Source organism: Siphateles boraxobius, unplaced genomic scaffold, assembly GCF_051911475.1.
Source record: "Siphateles boraxobius isolate OS27281-9 unplaced genomic scaffold, OSU_SipBor_1 26, whole genome shotgun sequence".
Lineage (NCBI taxonomy): Eukaryota > Metazoa > Chordata > Actinopteri > Cypriniformes > Leuciscidae > Siphateles > Siphateles boraxobius.
Genome location: NW_027508876.1, coordinates 21,377,182 through 21,396,960, shown reverse-complemented (window position 1 = coordinate 21,396,960; position 19,779 = coordinate 21,377,182). Strand labels below are relative to the sequence as shown.

At 38.6% G+C, this 19,779-nt stretch overlaps 1 protein-coding gene across 4 annotated transcripts; it reads left to right on the top strand.

Annotated features, from left to right (window-relative positions):
* Positions 1-7,888: 7,888 nt before the first annotated feature.
* On the top strand, positions 7,889-19,511 carry hhla2b.1 (HERV-H LTR-associating 2b, tandem duplicate 1). 4 transcript variants are annotated; one of them, XM_077244065.1, is made up of 8 exons: positions 7,889-7,995; positions 8,643-8,738; positions 9,408-9,716; positions 11,175-11,453; positions 11,649-11,969; positions 18,605-18,709; positions 18,845-18,901; positions 18,979-19,511. In XM_077244065.1, exons 2-8 carry the CDS (start codon positions 8,666-8,668, stop codon positions 19,050-19,052), a joined length of 1,218 nt encoding a protein of 405 aa, XP_077100180.1. In that variant the 5' UTR covers positions 7,889-7,995; positions 8,643-8,665; the 3' UTR covers positions 19,053-19,511. The 4 variants fall into 4 exon arrangements, with proteins under 4 accessions (XP_077100180.1, XP_077100181.1, XP_077100182.1 ...); XM_077244066.1 differs by lacking the exon at positions 7,889-7,995 and having other exon boundaries at positions 8,528-8,738; positions 11,283-11,453; XM_077244064.1 differs by lacking the exon at positions 7,889-7,995 and having other exon boundaries at positions 8,533-8,738.
* The last annotated feature ends 268 nt before the right edge of the window (positions 19,512-19,779 follow it).

Here is a 19,779-nt window from a genome sequence, read left to right as displayed (position 1 = left end):
GTTGGGTCGTCTTACAGCATCTATTCAGCATCCATCACCGAATACTTCAGCTGATTGTATGTGTCATCATGTGTCTGGTTGGTCCTGGTGTCGTCGACTCGGTGGTGCTTTGTCACCCAAACATAAATCAATGGGAATTTATTCTTACAGTAATAAAAGACTGGCATTAATTCCTCTCAAATCCTCTTATCTGTAGCTGGTGGATCTTCCCTTAACCTACACAGTGGGCTGGGACCATCTCTAATCGGGATTTCCTCATGCCAGGCGTTATAGCTTTGTTCTGTCTCTGTTGAAGATAAGCTTGTCATACCGGTCCACACATGTTCATTCACTTCATACACTGATTCTGAGGGGTGGAAACCAAACAAAGAACAAATAAAAGACAATTAGATGAAGCTAAACATCAGAGTGACAAGTTGCATTGACGTAAATTGATGTAATCCTGTCCTTTTTAGAAAACAAAATGTAATCCAGAGAAGATTTGCAAATCGTCAGATTAGACATTTAAGAATAAATATCACAGAAAATGAAGGTAGTTTTCCTGGTTAAAACATTGCATCTGTGTTTCTCTGTTTTGTAGAACATCGTTCTGGCATTACCTGATGATGTGCTCCAGTTTCAGGCACATTCCATCATTAGTTATTATTATAAAAAGCTCAGGGGCTAACCAATCAAATCACATTAACACATCAATTACATTACAGAAGCATAGAGAGAGGGGGATGGGATAGAGTGCAAGATCATAGGATGGAAAGATACAAAGAGAAAAAAATCATAAACCAATCGTGGACTCCCTGTGTCCAGTAATCCCAGTGCATTGCCTAATCTGGCGGATTACGGCCTGATCAGCACCAGAGACATCATCACAGATAATGTATCTGCATTAACTTTTACTGGTTAGCTAATCATATCACAAGAGGACCGTGGCAACATATCAAAGAAAAAAAGGAGAGATCACTTCCTGTAATAAAAAAGACGATCAACCCTTACAAATGATCCTTAGTCTCATAGCACGCAATACAATTTTAAAAAATACATCTCAATGTTTTTATTTTTTATTGTGCAAATATTGGAAGATTACCAACCCTATGGGCTCCACAAACATTGGCACCCTTGATAAATATGAGCAAAACTGGCTGTGAACATTTGCTTTTGCTATTCTTAGTCTTTCATTCAGAATATTCACATACATCTAAACTTTAATTGAAATTAATTTACACAAAATATAAATGTGGAATAACTGAAGTATATTCCCATTCAAACGATATGTTTTTAAGTTCACCTTAGTGATCAGGAACACTTAAGTGACAAGTCATGACTTCCTATTTGACAAACACAGGCCAAATTCCTATATATACCCATTTATCACTAGAAAATACCTGAGATACAGTAGTGATATGTGACAAAAGGTTGTTGAGCTGCACAAATCATGAAATAGCAAAGAGTTTAATTGTTAAATACTAATTTCCACCATCTGGGCAATAATTAAGAAGCTTAAATCAACCGGAGATGGTCTGAAGATATTGGCCCCACATGCACTGAGGAGGATGGATTGAGTCACCAAAAGAACTGTAAGTATCAAAGTTGGAGAATTGCAGATGCTAGTTGGGTTTTGGGTTTTGGCAAAAAGTTTTCAAAACTATGATCAGATCTCACTTATAAAACCACAACTTGTTTGGGAAGGTTAGAATAAAAAAAGCCTTCGGTGACATCAGACAGCAATCTCATGCACCTACAGTTTGCCAGGTGTTACAGGAACTTTCAGCGGGTTTTATGGTCAGATGAGACCAAAATAAAGGATTGGCATAGACAGCTCTTAGCAAAGGGAGGTTGCACAAAGTATTAAATAAAGGTGTGCCAATAATTGTGGAATAAATATATTTCAGAAAATAAATATTTGTTTTATGATAATTTTTTGAACTATCTGACTTTTCTTGAAAGTATATTAAGCTATTTGACTTTAATTAAAGGTCAAGTCAAGTCAACTTAATTTATATAGCGCTGTTAACAATATAGATTGTTTCAAAGCAGCTTTACAGTGTTAATAGGAAATTACAGTTACAGAGATTGTTTTATCTTTACAGCAGCTCTAGAATAAAGTTATTGTCCAGCTAAAGTTAGTTTTGATTGATAGATTCATTTCCGTTGCAAAGATCATTAGTTATTAACTTAGGGGCCGCAAACACAACACCGTTCTAACAGAAAACACCCAACGCCTCCGGCCCGCTCATCCACACAAAACAGTGCCTTGTGGCTCGAGAACGCAAACCCTAAAATAGATTCCGAGGTGCAAGCCTTGAAAAATTTAGGAAAAAAAAGGTTATTCTGCGCAAACCTAAAAAACGGAAACCCGCGAAAACGCCGACGGCGTGCACATGTGCATAATGTGTTTAGTTTATAGTATGTGCGTTTGAATATATGTTTGCAGGCCTGTTGTCCTTCTTTACAAACCAACCCTCAACAAACTACTTGTCTGACCTTAGAAATTTATAATAAAGAATTATTTATCGCTTCCGCATAGCCATGTGAACCAGAATTATTCTGACAACTTTTTATCTGAAGGTTATCTGAAGGTTAATCTAAAGGTTACATTTTTGTGTTAGACTGAGTTGATAAATTGCAAAACCAAATTTTCATAGTCATTTAACTCATATTTACCATTGAGCCAATATGTGGTGCCCAATGTGTATATGATGCCTATTTTTATATTAGCATGTTTCAGGGCAACTTATAAAACATCAAATATTGCAATAATGAGTGTTATCTCATATTGCATAAGAATATTACAAATTTTTACCGTTTTCCTATAGTGCCATCCAAACAAGTGAAAACACGTTATAATCATTAATAATTTGGTGAGTGTTTCATAAGATGTACACTACCGTTTGAAAGTTTGGGTTCAGGTTTTTACTAACTAAAATGAACTACAACCCCAAATCAGAAAAAGTTGGGACATTTTGTAAAATGCATTAAAATCAAGAATCTGTGATTTGTTAATTGTAGTTAAACTTTTTTTAACTGACAAAAGTACAAAGAAAAGTTTTCCAATGTTTTCACTAACCAACGTAATTGTATTTTTTAAATATGAACAAATTTTGATTTTGATGGCTGCAACACACCCCAAAAAAGTTGGGACAGAGACATGTTTACCACTGTGTCACTTCACCTTTCCTTTTACTTTTTAATCATTTGGGAGTTGAGGATACTAATTGTTGGAGTTTTGCTAGTGGAATATTTGCCCAATCTTGTCTGATACAAGACAGCCGCTCAACAGTCTGTGGTCATCATTGCCTGATTCTCCTTTTCATGATGGGTCATACATTTTCCATAAGAAACATATCTGAACTGCAGTAAACAGGCAGGAACATCCCTTCTATGGTGCAGAGTGTCTAGAAACCACTCAGTTTTAGCACGTGCAGAATGAGGCCTGGCATTGTCTTGCTTCCCAGGAAAGATGTCATCTTGATGGCAGTTTATGTCTCTGTACAATCCAAATACATGCCTCCATGTCAATGGTACCTTCACAATAATGCAAGTTACCCATACCGTTTGCAATGATGCACCTCAATACGAGGACAGATGTTTGCTTTTGCACCTGTCGCTGGTGAAAGTCTGGTTGGTCCCTTTCGTCTTTGGGAAAGAGAACTCGGTGTCCATTTTCTCCCTAAAACAAGCTGAAACATGGACTCATCTAACCACAGCACCAGTGGCGTGCACAGGAGGGGGGCCGGGGGGGCTCAAGCCCCTGCCCCTTTGGTCTCAAAATATATTGTGCCTCTCTCTGATAATTTTAAATAATTATTATTATTATTATTATAAATAGTATAATAAATAACAATACACTTATACACTATTGCCACTTAAAATAATAATACAAAAAAATAGTATATAAATTTTTTTGGCGGGAGCATTTGGCGGAGATGAAGTGGTAGGCGGAGTTTCCTGTGCGCCGCCTCTTACGCAGCAGTTCGCCGCGAGCCTTCAAACTACAGGAGCAGCAGGTAACGTTAAGCTAGTATGGAAGTTACATTGATCCTACATTGCTACTGTAAAAGTTGCGGCAGCATGTGAGTTACGCTTAACTCAAATAAAAGTATAACTCGATTTCAGCCGCATTCTGAGTCTGACAATGTCATTCGTTTTTATCCAAGGCAAGTGTTATTAGCTTGGGGAAATACGTCTAGTGAAATTAAATCTTAAGTCCATGTCCAACTCTAAATTGTAAGAAATTTATATCTTTGATTTCATAGAAACACTTTGCAATAAGGTTCATTTGTTTATTATTCATGTATTAGCTCACATGAACTAACAAATACACTAACAAATGTGTTGCTCATTGTTAATCTTAGGTAATAATAATATACCTGTTAGGCTAATTGTTTGTTCATGTTATGTCACAGTCAGTGCATTAACTAATGTTAACACATACAAGTTTTAATTTTAATAATGTTTTAGTAAATGCTGAAATTAATAAGATTAATAAATGTAGAAGGGCAGTTCATTATCAGTTCATGTTAACAAATTTAACTAACTTAATGAAACCTTATTGGAAAGTGGTAGGGTACTGATTTCATGATGGCTAACACTATGTATAAAACATACATACAATTTAAAACATCAACTAAACTAAACGTGAATTCCTCATAATTACCTTCTTGATTACCTTCTCACTGTTTTGTTTGGTAAAGTACATGATGATGCAACAATGAATGCAAAATTTTGTTGGCCAAAACCCAGAAATAGAAGAGTTAGCATTTTAGCACTTTTGGTTATACTGTCTTGAAGTAAATGGTTTTTTTTTTAATGGGTTTTTGGTTAAATGCTTGAAATTAGGTCTGTGGCGAGCACAAGCTCAAGATATTTTCACTTTTCTTATAAAATACATCAGTAATACTTTCTTGTGATATTTTTTTTAAGCTTTCGTATTGTAAAAGGCGGTTGCTAACAAGTTGCTAAAAAAGGCTACAGAGATTGTCGTGGACATTAAATGTCATTAGCCGAAAAGGTAAACTCATCTACTCACTAATTGGCTTTCACAGCCTTGTTGTGTTTATAATCACGCCAAAGAGTATAGAAGTAACAAGAGGCGAAACTCTGTTGCAGTTTTGGTAACAATCACTAGATGGCGCTGCTGTCACGCTGACGCCATTTTGGACTGAACCAACGGTTTTACCGTTAGCACAACTGTACAGCATAATGTCTGGAAATAATTGGAAACAAAGAAAACAGTGTTCTGCCATCAACTGCAACAACTACCAGTGTACAACCAATCAACTAGCATTTCATAGATTCCCCAAAGATCCAGAGAGGTAAAGTAGAAAAGGTTTTTATTAACGTTAAAGTGAGCAGCGTACGTACGTCTCCATACGTAAATAGAGGCATAGACGTGTACAACAGGGAAGTTGTGTGTGACAAGGAAAAGTGCAAAAACACTCTTGTATACATGGTGAAACTATTCAATAGATTCAGAATCCATCATATATTACGGTCCCAAAATCGACAACTCTCACAGCCCAAACAGAAGCGCAACAGAATTTTTTGTTTTTAAAGCTGTCATCTGTATATCTGTATATAAACTCTCTGTTTTTTGTAGTCAAGTTCATCAGTCAAGATGAATTAAATTATAATAAAACTAAAGACTAAAACATATAGAACAGCTAATATACTTACCATCCCTTTCACCTACTCACCTACTGTCCCTTTCACTTACTCACTGTTCATTGTGTTTCGTTTTTTTCAATGAATTTGTTAATCTTTCATGAGGAACATGGGCTGTTGTTACTGGTGTTGTAAAATTGTGCTGTATGAAAACGGGAGTTATCCCTAAAAGTTTTTGGTGTAAATAAATAGCATATTTGACAGCTTCATGCTCTATTACGAAACCGTTTTAGTTTAGACTATGGAGGTATTCAAAACTAGAAACTACTATTTAGTTCCCTTGACCACTTTTGAATTTGAACCGGTATCGTTCAATTCTATGACAGCTGTGTTGCCTTCAGTCCAAGATGGCGGAGCTGCAGCTCTGCGCATGGGCGCGTTTGTTGCAATGGAACGTTCTATTGAGTTTCGCCTCTTGTTACTTCTATACTCTTTGATCACGCTCTTGAAAACATTTCTAACTTTAACTTTCAGGGAAAGTGTTTTTAAACAAAGACTGAGGGGCCTTTTACATGACACCGTTTTCAACTAAAACGTTTTGGCCGTTCATTTACATAACAATGGCATTTTGGGGCCCTGAAAATGCAAACTTTTGAAAACCGGTTTCAAAGTGCAAGATTTTGAAAACGGTGACGTTCAGTCATTACGTGTTCAGTCTATACGCGTGTAGTGTTTCTTCATAAAGTGACATTGCCAACTACTGGCCTGCTATGCATATACAGCGTTTTTAGTCATTTTCGCAAATTCTTGTGAAAGGGGATTTTTGTTTAAAAAAAATTATGTTGTTGTCTGTTTGGGAAAACTTCTGTTTTTAGTACATCGTTGTCATGTAAACGTACCCTGAAAGAGTTGTCGGAAGCTTAGTGATGGTGACGTTGAAGTCATGCAACCGTGGGGTTGTTCATACGCTTCAAAATTCATAAAAGTTGTGTTCTAAATAATATTTAGTAATATTATAATAATTTCCCTATTTTCGATTGATGTGTTATGCGTTCTAATTGTATCAACATCTTTCATTGAAAGCCAAGGAAATAATGGATTAAAAAAAAACAAAAAAACAAGGAACTCTTCTTTTTTTTCTTCTTTTTTTTTGCCCTTTTTGGTCCTTCGGCCCCTGCCCCTGAGGAGGTCTGTGCACGCCACTGCACAGCACACATTTCCACTGTCTTCTAGACCATCTGAGATGAGCTTAGGCCCAGAGAACTCGCTGGCATCTCCACATAGAACTGGTGTAAAGCTTTCTCCTTGCATAACAGAGATTCAAGTGGCATTTCTTAATGCAGAGTCAGACTGTGTTCAGTGAAAACGGTTTTCCAACTTACTCCTGAGCACATGTGTCTGTATTTAACATTAGCATGATGGTATCTTTTGCAGTGCCATCTGAGGGCTCAAAGGTCACACACATTCAACAGAGGTCTACTGCCTTTCCCAACACAGACTGAGATTTCTCTGGATTCCCTGAATCTTGTGAGAATATAATGGAAGATGATAAAAGACATAAATTCTTTGCAATCTTGCATTGAGAAATGTGATTTTTTGGATTGTTTGACAACTCTCTCATGATATTTGGCACAACGTTATGAGCCATGACCCATATTTGCTTAAAAAGACTGAGAAGCACTTTTACACCCAAACAGGATACCCTCAACTATTACCAATTCACCTGCTCATTGTGGACTGTTTCAAAAGAGTTGGATAATCTTTTCACTTTTATTTGGTCTCTGTCCCAAATTTTTTGGGGTGTGTTGCAGCCATCAAAATCAAAATTTTTTCATATTTACAAAATACAATTATGTTGGTCAGTGAAAACATTGGAAAACTTTTTTTTGTACTTTTGTCAGTTAAAAAAAATAGAATTAACAAATCACAGATTCTCGATTTTAATGCATTTTACAAAATGTCCCAACTTTTTCTGATTTGGGGTTGTAAATTACTAACTTATTAGTAACTAAATTAAAATCAATTTTGCACAAAGAAAGCCTTTTTTGAAAGCCTAAATTGATTCAATAAAAAATTTTAATTCAAAATAACACAAATAAACTTAATCTATTCATCTTTCCAGAAAATAAAAAAATGAATTGGGGTTCAGCAAATATACTTTTTACAGGTATGTTGTTTTTAGAACATTATATATTTTCAGCCAAAAAAGTATTTTTCACTCAATGAAAAATTCTAAAACTCCACCCATTCATGTAACAGCCCTAAAGTGTCAGGCCTATGATACTATGATATGATACTGATACTATGAACGTGTGTGTTCCTAAAATAAACAAGTCAGTCTAGTCTAGTTCACCGTCAGAGAAGAGGCTTCCATCCACAATGAAAACACACACACACGTGAGTCTGCTTTTTGAATCATAACCACAACACATAATAAGCAGTTAAAGTCTTAGAGGGCCTAAAACAGTATCATTACTTTAATTAACTAATAATGAAAATCAGTTTCATTATTACCTAGAAGCTTTTGAGATTTATTTAATTGAGTAAAGTGTCTGTGTAAAGTGAATAATTTTATCTTACTTATTTGTGTGCTCCTTATACAGAGGTGTGCGAGTTGTTTTGTTAACTAAAATTTCTTAGTATATGGAACATGTCTGTCTTCAAATGCGCTGTTATCATGAGTAATCGCAAGAGTGTACCTGATCCGGAAGATTCTACTTACTGTACAAACGAAAGAATGTGATCGACAGATTTCACACTAAATAAAAGCAATATGAAGATTAAGCTCTAACTTAATGCAAAATGTCATAGAAAAAAAGGGTAATGTCAAAATCCTTATATAAACTTCTTCAAATATCTGACAAAGCTCTGAACTGAACGGAGAGTGTTCTCAGAGTTAAACATTTGGCTACATCAGCTAAATTTATTCTTAAAAGTTTCAATCCTTCTGATATTTCGGCAGGAAGCAGTAGTTATCTGGTTAATAATGATTTATTGTTTATATACAGATGATGAAGAGTGCATTCATTTAGTTTTCCCCCTAGTTCAAGCCTTAAAAAAGAGAGCGATGGCAGCAGCACATTCTTGGACTTGTTTGATATTGGTGTGGATTATTGCTGATACAACTGGGAAAACTCCAGGTAATACTCCTTTTACTATACAAGACTCACTTCTGTAGGCCAACAAGTGCAGCTTCTCTTGAACATTTTTCATAAGAATCCCTGGTTTAATTGAACAATTCATCGTCTCAGTCACACTATGAAGTCATTACATGCTTTAAAATATGACCACAAGAATCAAAGTGCTGAGCTAAAAGAAACGGAGCACAGCGTTTTTTTAGCACAGCATTTTTCATCTGTGACCATTTGTCATATTTTGTAAAAACAACATTTAAATGGCCCGTTGTCATAAGAAAAGAATAAGAGCAGAAATTGAAGTAAAAATCGAACCAAGCACTCCATAGAAAACTGTCTGACAACCAAAACATTGGCCTGATTGATTGTCTGATGTTTATCGGTCACATGCAAAACCAGCATTCCAGCCCTGTTTTTGAGCTATGACCTAAATATTTTCAGGTTAATTTATAGATCTCAAAATGCACTCAGATCAACTCAGGAAACAAGAACAGACCTGAATATGATGATGATCCGTATACATAGGTTTATAACACAGTATACACTTAACCTTTCAGAGTGACTTATGATAAGACAAGACAAAGTATTTGATATCTTGACTTCTTTATAAGAAATCACTTTCTTTTACACTGATAAGTGTAAAACCTGTCATTTTCCCCTTCGCCACAACTCTAGATATCCAGGTAACCTGCATGTTCTCAGAAGATTGTGTCCTACCATGTGTCTTTGAAGCAGTTGGAGATGAGATCATATACTGGTTCAGACAGAATGTCCTGATCCACAGTTATAAACAGGGGAGCAGTCTGTTAGATCAGCCTGATCAACACTACAACAACAAGACGTCACTATTCACTGAAGTGATTTCCTCTGGTAATGCATCTGTTCATATCAAGAAGAGCAGCCCACAGGACAGGGGGAAGTACAGGTGTCTTGTCACCAGCAGTCGAAAAACCAGTGAGCATTTCATCATAGTCAAAGTAGAAGGTGGGCTATCACAAGTTTATGTTCAAGAGTTTAGCAATCATTTATTTGTATTTTTATATGTATTTTACAATCACTCAACTGTGACAATTTGATAATGGCACCTTCCTTGAATAGGGGGAAAAATAAGGCCAGAAAAAGTACATTTTTAAATTGTAAAAAAAAATTGTTTGATTTATTTTCCTAGCAATAACCATTAAATAAACTTCCGAATTAAACAGAAAAAAATGAAACAACTTCATTTAATCTATTTTGCTTTCGTTTGTACTCTGTTTCCTGTGTTCTCTCGTTAGTTCCCTTGCTTGTTAATTTGTACCCACACCTGTTCAGTTTTATCTTTGATTCTTACGTCTATTTAAGCCCTGAGTTTCCTGTGTTTCTTTGCCCGCTATTGTTTGTTAATGAGTAGTTGTTACTCTTACGTGTTCTCCTTGCATATTAAAATACTCTTCATTTATCTTTGATTTATGCGAGTTCATCTACATGTGACAATAGCTGCTTATAACTTTTAAACAGTAGGCAGCATTGTCACTGTAATAAGAAAAACGTCAGGGCATTGTGACAATTACAAACAGTTTAGTCTGGATACGTTAAAGTGTTAGCAATACAACATTTAACAGCAAAATTAAAAATGAAGACAAAATAGCCAACCAAGGTAAAACTAGTATATACTCAAATGTACTAAAACTGTACACCACATGTATCAAAATTTATAAGCAGAACCTAAGTGCAACTTTCACAAGTTCACAACTTTTATCCAAACTGCCATAGACTCACACACGTATTATATATATATATATATATATATATATATATATATATATATAATAGACAACATGTTTGTCTGTGCCTTTAAAAAAAGCTTTAGAGTCCCCATGTAGTCAATAATGGGATCCCTTTAAAACTATTCTTTGATCATCAAATTTACATATTTAAATGTTTTTTCCTTGAAAAAATTTGTCTTCATGCCTTAAAATTCCTTGAATGTAACCCTGCACCCTTGCCTCGTTTAGTATACACGGTTCTATCAATATGCAAAATTGCAAATTCGCCCCTCCCCCACTCACTGGCCCCAGCTTGGAGACTCACTCCTTGATGATCACACATTGACGTGATTGGTTACAAGGTTTGTGACGTCAGAAACACCAACGATTTTAAACCGCGTTTTTGAGACTGTCTTTGTTTCACTGCAGTTTGGAGGAGAAAATACTCAGCAATGGTGTTATTTATGAATTTGTACATGGTTTGTCTTAAAGCATATTAAAAACACCACATAGACTTATAGACAACATTAAAAGCTTGATTTTCACCACAGGGAGACTTTAAAAAAGGTAATCAGAAATAAAAAATAATATTGAAATGTTCCAAATTTATAATTTATGCCACAGCAATCATACAAAACTTAAAAATGATACCTAGCTACACCATAAACAACAACAACAAAAATCTCTGTCATTCCAGCCCCTATCCACTCAGTGAGCCTCGAGACGACACGTCTCAGTGGTTTTGAGGAAGTTATATGCTCCACCCGAGCCGTCTACCCAGCTCCCCGTGTAACCTTCTTCACAGAGCCCGCCGTTCTGCCTGACGCCCTCCATTCCTTCACACGCAAAACAGCCGACAAACAAGACCTTTACTCGGTGGAGAGCAAGATCAGGAAGCTGGAAGATCTGACCTACATCTGCCTCGTCCAATCATTCTACAAGTCTCAGACATGGAGGACATCACTGCAGGAGAAAGGTTTGATCTCTCAGAGTAAATTCATAAATGTCTGGATGTGTTGCATTGCATTTCATCATCATTATTATTACATGAAATTGCATCACCAAATATTTCCATCGCCGACCAAACAATTACATGCAGATAAGAGATAGTGTATCTCCCACCTTTCAAATAGCACCAAGTTAGAATTTTAACCAATTTTCAATTAAACAGAAATATCTAGCTTCGAAGGTCAGGACTTTAACATCTCTTGCGTGGCTCCATGGAACTTGCAGAACTTCACACTGACATGGTCCTACACCAAAGGACACGAGTCCTCAACCGTCTACACCTATGACAGCCTCACACAGCTGAGCTCCAGCGTTTGGAAGGAGAGGGTGCGACTGGTGACCCCCAGGGGTCAGGGTGGGGACGGGTCACTGCAGTTACTCGTCCCGCTGAGACTGGAGCACGCTGGTCTCTACACCTGCATCCTCTCTGCTCTCCGGACCAAGCATGAGGTCCGTACTCGGGTCAACATTATACCGTCGACTGGTGAGAACATGTTTAAACCGACACCATGAACTCACTCTACATTTCTCATTTTAATCATTTCATTTCACATAATCTGAAATCCAACACACTCTCATAATTTGTAACCATTTGACATTTTGGCAAATTGCTGGTTAATTCACAAGAATTCGTACAATCTCATATTATGTACAGTATGTAATACGCTCTGCTTACTCCCCATTGACGGTAAGGTTATGGGAGGGGTGAACATTCTTGCTTATTTTTTTCTAAAAATCGGATGATTTCATTCGAATAACCAAATCATTCAAATTCATATGAAATCACCTCCTTGAAAAATGAGATTGGGTTGTGAAATCTGATTTGTTATGCCACATTCCAAACTGTAAAATAGCATCTTACTATATTAATATACTAAATTCTTATATACAGTTGCTTAGCTACTGTAAACAGCCAAATAAAGAACTATAAAATTTGAAGAGGAGTTATTTAATGAGACTAGCATAATGATTTCCATTACACGAGAGTAGATGTTAAAACTTCACGCTGATTTGTACTCGGCTTTCGCCAAGATAAGCACCAACTAAGACATAGCTTTACAGTAACCTATGCTTCTACATCCATTTACGCTTCTTTCCATATGGTGATGTAAATCTCCTTCTGTCTAGTGTTAACACGCGTCAGCACACACAACGGCTGCAACCACAGTGCGGTCCCCCCATGACAACCGTCTGGATTGAGCTGAGTAGGGGACATCTCTAGGGTCTTCAAGTGGGCATCTTCCGTCCTCAGTGTTTCGTCGACTAGCCCACGACACCACAAGAGGGCTCGACAGTGACTCTGGCGTCCCAGACTCACCCCCCTCCGTCCCCCACTCAACTCAGCCCAGCTTACTGACCTCTACTTCACTCTTGCTGCTGAGACCTAATCACAATCTCACAATCTCTCCGCAACCCAACCATACGCGCCAACCCGTTTGACTAAGGCTGTCGAGCCCCACTGGTGCGTAATGACTGTAAATACTATACAACCTATACAAATAAACCAACAGTTGCTGCTGAGACCTAACCACAATCTCGCAATCTCTCCGCAACCCAACCATACGCGCCAACCCGTTTGACTAAGGCTGTCGAGCCCCACTGGTGCGTTAATATGCAGTTTCAGTGGCAACGTTTCCGTATGGCATACCACCTACCGCAAAACACAATATCTGCCCAACCACCCGTCATTCGAGCAATATACACAGCAACGTAATGACTGTAAATACTATACAACCTATACAAATAAACCAACAGACTCTTCAAGTTTTCAAGAAACCGTAGCATGGCGGCCTGTACACAGCCAGCTAGAATCTTTCCGTCTCAACCACAGCCAGTTGCTGCTCCTTTCTGCTGCTTACGATAAGTTCTTTACTGTGCGACGCAACTCTTGGCCACTGAATCCGACGTCTCTGAGGAACCGGGTTGTAGACTGTGGCACAAAACCTCGACAACCCACTTCCACTGGATAAACCTGGACTCTCCATCCTCGCTGTTCTACTTCAGTGGCCAGATGAGCATACCGCAGTTTCTTCCTCTCATATGCCTCATCTACCGCATCCTCCCATGGCACTGTTAACTCTATCAGTTGAACAATGCGTGCTGATCCAGACCACAAAACAATATCTGGTCGTAGATTAGTGGTGGCAGTCTCAGGTGGAAAAATAAGTCGTTGATCAAGATCAGCCAGCATCTTCCAGTCCCTAGCAGCTTCCAGTTGTCCTGGGCGAGAATTGGTGTTAGCACCTTTTCTTGGTGGTTGCTCGCCTGGGCGGAGGAATATTGTTTTCTGCGTGTAATGTTTTGCTAGAACAGGCGGCAACTTATTGGTCATACTACGCTTGCCTTCCAATGCTAAAGCCAAACATCGCAATACTTGGTCATGGCGCCAAGTAAACCGACCCTGGCTAAGAGCCACCTTACATCCTGTCAAAATGTGCCTTAATGTGGCAGGTGATGAACACAAAGGACAAGAGGGATCCTCTCCTACCCAGAGGTTTAGGTTCTGCGGTGATGGGAGAACATCATATGTTGACCTAATAAGGAAACTGATTCTACTCTCTTCCATTGACCAAAGGTCTTGCCAGCCCATTTTGCGTTGTTCCACACTCTCCCATCTCATCCACTCTCCCTGCTTGGCCTGGGAAATGGCCTTTATACATCTCATCCTCTCCTCCTTCTTTCGCACCTCGTTGACTACCAGCTTCCTCCTTTGAGCTGGGCCTGCCTTGTGCCATTTAGGAGGAGCTAAACTGAGCCGAAAACCCCCTCTTCCATGCTGTACCTGTCCCACGATATCCCCAATTTGAAGGTCAGACTTTGCCTCTACTACAGATTTCTTTGCTGAGCACTTTCTACCAGTTTTTACCACAGGGGCTGCCTCCCTTACACATTTGTCGCGTGACTCTGCTAAAGTAATTTCCAGTCTGACCTTGGCACACTTAAACTCCTCGGTTAAAGCAGAGACTGGCAGCTGCAATACTCCTTTACTATAAAGTCCCACTCTGCTGAGGCAGCGTGGAACTCCCAACCATCTCCTGATGTAGGAACTTATTAACGCTTCCAGCTTATCCACTGTTGTCAAAGAAACCTCGTACAAAGTCAGTGGCCACAGCAACCTTGGCAGTAGACCAAACTGAAAGCGCCAGAGTTTCAGTTTGCCTGGTAGGACACAGCTGTTTATGCTCTTCAACCCTTCCACTGCTTGTCGTCTAACTTCTCCCACTCGGACTGTGTCCTTTAGATCCCCATTGTACCATCTCCCTAGACTCTACACTGGCTTCTGAGAAACTGTTGGTATTGCCTCACCATTAATGAAGAATGTTTTATCTACAACCTTGCCTTTAATTATTGAGATGCTCCTTGAATTAGAGGGCTTAAATTGCATTCGTGCCCATTCAATATTATCTGTTAACTTCCCCAATAACCGATTAGTGCAGGCTACCGTTGTAGTCATGGTTGTCATGTCATCCATGTATGCTCTGATTGGTGGTAGTGGCATCCCAGAAGCCAAGCGCTCTCCTCCTACTACCCATTTTGATGCCCTAATGATTACTTCCATTGCCATGGTAAAAGCCAGTGGAGAAATGGTGCATCCTGCCATTATTCCAACCTCTAAGCATTGCCATGTAGTGCTGAATTCTGGAGTTGAGAAACTAAATTGCAAATCTCCAAAATAGGCTTTCACCAAATTTGTTATCGACATCGGTACCCTGAAAAAATCAAATGATGCCCAAAGAAGCTCATGTGGCACTGAACCATATGCATTAGCCAAATCCAGGAATGTCACGTGGAGCTCCTTCCTCTCCTTTTTAGCTGATTGAATTCATTGCCAGATAACACTGATGTGTTCTAAGCATCCTGAGAATCCTGGAATGCCTGCTTTTTGAACTGAAGTGTCAATGAAGCCATTCTTTAATAGGTAGGTTGACAATCTCTGAGCAATAATGCTGAAGAAAATCTTGCCTTCGACGTTTAATAGTGAAATAGGGCGAAACTGACTGATGCGTGTAGCATCTTTTTCTTTGGGTATAAAGACTCCCCCTGCTCGGCGCCATGCTCTAGGTACAACCTGCTTTTCCCAAGCCACTTTTATCAATTTCCACAGAATTCGTAGAACTCCTGAAGCACTCTTGTACACTCTGTACGGAACTCCATTAGGCCCTGGAGATGATGAAGCCCTTGCCTTTCTCACAACCTGCTCTATCTCTTTCCACTTAGGTGCACAGACCTCCATTTGGTATTCTGGTGGATTGACAGGTGGGATGTCTGACGGACTTGACATAGGCTCATGCCTTTTTGCATCTGTATGAGTTTCCTCCAAATATATCTCTAGCTCAACCCTAGATGCTTTTAAAGTGCCCTTCTTCTCACTGGTGAATAACTTCTTTACGAATTTGAATGGATCTTTATAGAAATTAGCCCTCGCACACTCCTTCTTTTTGTACCGTTTCCGTAGGCGCTCAGCTCTGCGTAATGTTGCAAGCTTATCTTTTATGGCCCTTTGTAAGAGATCGAGTCCCTCCTTCTGACTTTGTTCCGCTCTTTTCCATTGCTTCCTCAGCTGTCTCCTTTCTCTAACTAACCCTTCAATTTTCTGTTACTGTCTAGACAATCCAGAAGTAGTTTGTACTTTTTCTTTCCTTTTTTCCACACCAAACCTATCACTTCCATATGCGTAAATGATGTCCCCAAATTTATCCAGCTTCTTTTCAACTGTACCAGTTAATCTTTCCAATGCAAAGCATAGATCTGTGTTTACCGTGTCCCATGCAGTTTTCTCACAAGCTCTTGGCCATCTAACTCCAGGCCTATGCCCGTTGAGGTTCTTTTCTCTCTTATGCTGGCTAGTCTGACCGGGTTCACAAGTATCAATGTGTTCATCACTAACTGTGCAAACCCTCATCTCCTCTATGACAGGGGTACTATATGTTATAGCTAGTGTTGCTCTTTTATAAAAGGCTTGCTCTTGTTACAACTTTTAAGCTCTGTTCCTTAAAGGGACACTCCAGCCATTTGCATTAAGCTTTCCATTGTTAGAAATCCAGTCATACTATTGAATGGTCCTGCAACACTCTTTCATTGTCCCCTGAGACGAGAGAAATCCTCTATTTACCTTTTTCACTTCCTCCTACAATGACGCAAAAATCGTCATTTTACGTCATTGTAGGAGGAAGTGTAAAAGGGGGGGATTTCTGTAAAGACTACAAGCACTAGTTCCCACCCTTTCAAACCGGCCCATAGGGGGTTGGACCTAATGCGCTAACAGACTTATGACAGATCAGTGCCAGTGCGTTTGATTTCACCGGCAGAAACTTTTTGAAAATATGGACGAAGGTACTGAATACACAGACGGATGCATTGTGGAGGATCTGGATTTTGACGAAGTTATGGTAGAAACGGATGTTCGTGGCTACCTTTATGAGCCACAGTATAGCGACGAGCAGCTGAGGGCTATGGAGGAACCGGAGGCGGCTGAAGCTGAAGCTGCTGCCACCACAGCCGACGAGACGAGGACGAGGAGCCCGCAATGGCTCGAGCTGGGGCAGATTGCAGACATCCCAAGTCTCCCGGAAGTTCCGGGAGTCTCCCGCATATTGATAGCGGCTCCCTGATGCCTGCAAATTAGTTAATCTCCCGGAATCTCGAGCTCGCGAACTCCAAACCGTGTAGCCGCGCTCGGCAGAGAGGGAGAGACCTTGCATGTGTGTGTGTGTGTGTGTAAATGTGTGTGTGACTTATGAAGCGCATGTAAAGCCCCCCCCCCCCCCCCTCGTCAACAAAACCGAACAATATCTCCTCCCCCCCACAACAACACCGAACAATATCTCTCCCCCGCTAACATGTCAGGTTCATTGCACAAATATCTTGCTGTTGTGCTAGCTACTGTGGCGGCACGGAGTAGTGGGAGTGGCCTGCGGAGCTGAGCATTGCAATGCACTATGGGGATTGTTGTCTACAGTCCACAAGCACTAAAAAGTCATTTTCTGCCTTTTATCGGCCAAGAATGTCCCAAATTAGAAATGTATGATACTATTCTACACATATATGACCCACTTTCAATACATATTCATGTCTCCACCGGTGGAATGACCCTTTAAGAAATGTTGTGTTGCAATTTAAAAAAATGTTTTTTTTTATTAGAGTATATCTGACTTTCATAAATATGCACTGGTTAAGCTTGGGCACCTACACTTTGTTAATCATAACTTGATTATTGAAAATGAAATGATGAAAATAAAAGGATTAACTTTGTCATTGCTCAGTGGGTGACAGAGCAGGTTTGCAATAGAGTTTCACCTTGTTTAACTTTTAACATTTTGATAGCATCCTTAAGATTTCAGTAATTTTATCAAACATTACTTCTAGAGTGAGACAAACCAACTGACACCACACAATCACAGAATTAATCAAATCCATTTGTACTTACGAATGCTTGTGATGTCACTTCCTGAATGATGATGTCAGTAAGGAAGTGGCTTAATTATCTGTTAAAAGCTATAGTTAAAAGACATTGCAACAAAAAAAAAGTTAAAAGACATTGCAAAACAGAATGAAAAGTGATATCAAAGATAAAAGAACCACTTTAAATAAAATCAATTACTTAAATTAAAACAAAATTAAAATAAAAACACGTTTTGTTTCAAACACTTTGACTAGGAAAAAAAGGGGGAACTTTTCGAACTGTTCAGAAATGTTTTTTTTTTTAGAAGTTTTAAACCAAAGTTGTGAAATAATAAAATTCACCACACGTTTAGTTAATTGTGATGCTGATAGGCTACTTCTATATATATAAAAAAGAAACTAATATGATAGTATGATCATAGTTTAAAATTAATTAGCTACATAATAAAACATACATTCTAAAAAAATATGCTGTATAAGAAGTCAAACTGAGCTACTCGAATCTGTAAATAAGAATGATTTTACCACAATAGCTAACACACACAGCCTTTGGTTGATCATTTCAGCTAACTACTAAACAGGAAGATGTGATGTTAAAATGTCATTGATATTTCTTGAAGACAAAATAATCAGCGCTGGTTTTTGATTTATGTTCAACTAAGAACGTATTTTCTTTTTTATTTCCTTGACTATACAACAAGTTGTTTATTGTTTCAGCTATAAGACAGGCCGAGAGCTCCACCCAGTGGTGGATTCCTGCTACTGTCATCACAGCCCTTGCAGTCTCTGCAGTCGCTGCAATAGTGACTATAAAATGTAAAGGTATGGATTACCAGAATCTCCAACATATTTATTTGAAATATCTATAGGCTTCTATAGATTGAAATATCTTCTTTATTTGAAATATCTACTTATACATAAATTATTTGTCCAACAATTATATCTTCTCCAAACCAGATGGCTGTTCAAAATCAAGTCAACCCCATGAAGAGGCTGAGATGCAACCAATCAGAGGTTTGTTAGTGGTAACAGTTAAGTAATAAATATTCTCCTCATTGCATCACATTCACAGATCACTCAATTCTTTACAGTGACTGATGCAAACAGTGGAGCTCCATCTGAGGATACCTGCTTAACGGAAGAGATCGCCAACAGAACTGCATGAGAATATGAGGAAAAATTTGTTTACAGTAGTATATGGGACGCAGCAATCTCTGAACCACCTTCCAGGCCTTCTTTTAAATCCTGAAAAGTGATCGATTTGTTGTCAGGATAAAAAAAGAGATTATACTTTATTGGCCTATAGCCTATTTATAACTAATTATTCCTATTGTTGTTGTTGTTGTTGTTGTTGTTGTTGTTATTGTTAGGGGAAAGTCTAAATACTTACAGTAATCATTCATGACATAAAAACAATCCAGTGTTGAATTTCTATTATTTTTTACTAATTGTAGGCCTACACATTTTTTTGTAATGTGTGCTTCTCCCAAACAACATTTTAAATTGCATTGCATGCTATCTGTTGACCATGGTAATCTCACAAATGAAATGAGTTTTTATGTCTCTATCTGCATGACAACATTTGTGAAATATATTTATGCAGTAAATGGTGTATTTTTAAAGATAGCTGCTACACAGTCTTACTTTTTCTTTTTGGCGCTCCTGAACACTACGGCTGTTCACTCAGAAATGCCTTATTGCGTTGAAAAAAAAAACGAGTCGCTGGCAATGGATTGGGTCAAATCAAATCATTTTTCTTAACTTGAGCGCCACGTTTTTAGAATGCCGTTTCATGTGTGCTGACGCTGCCAAGGACGGAGACACCAGGGGCGGCGCCAGCCGATTTTGCCGGGGCTTCAGCCCCGAATGTTTTGAGTCAAGCCCCGAATGTA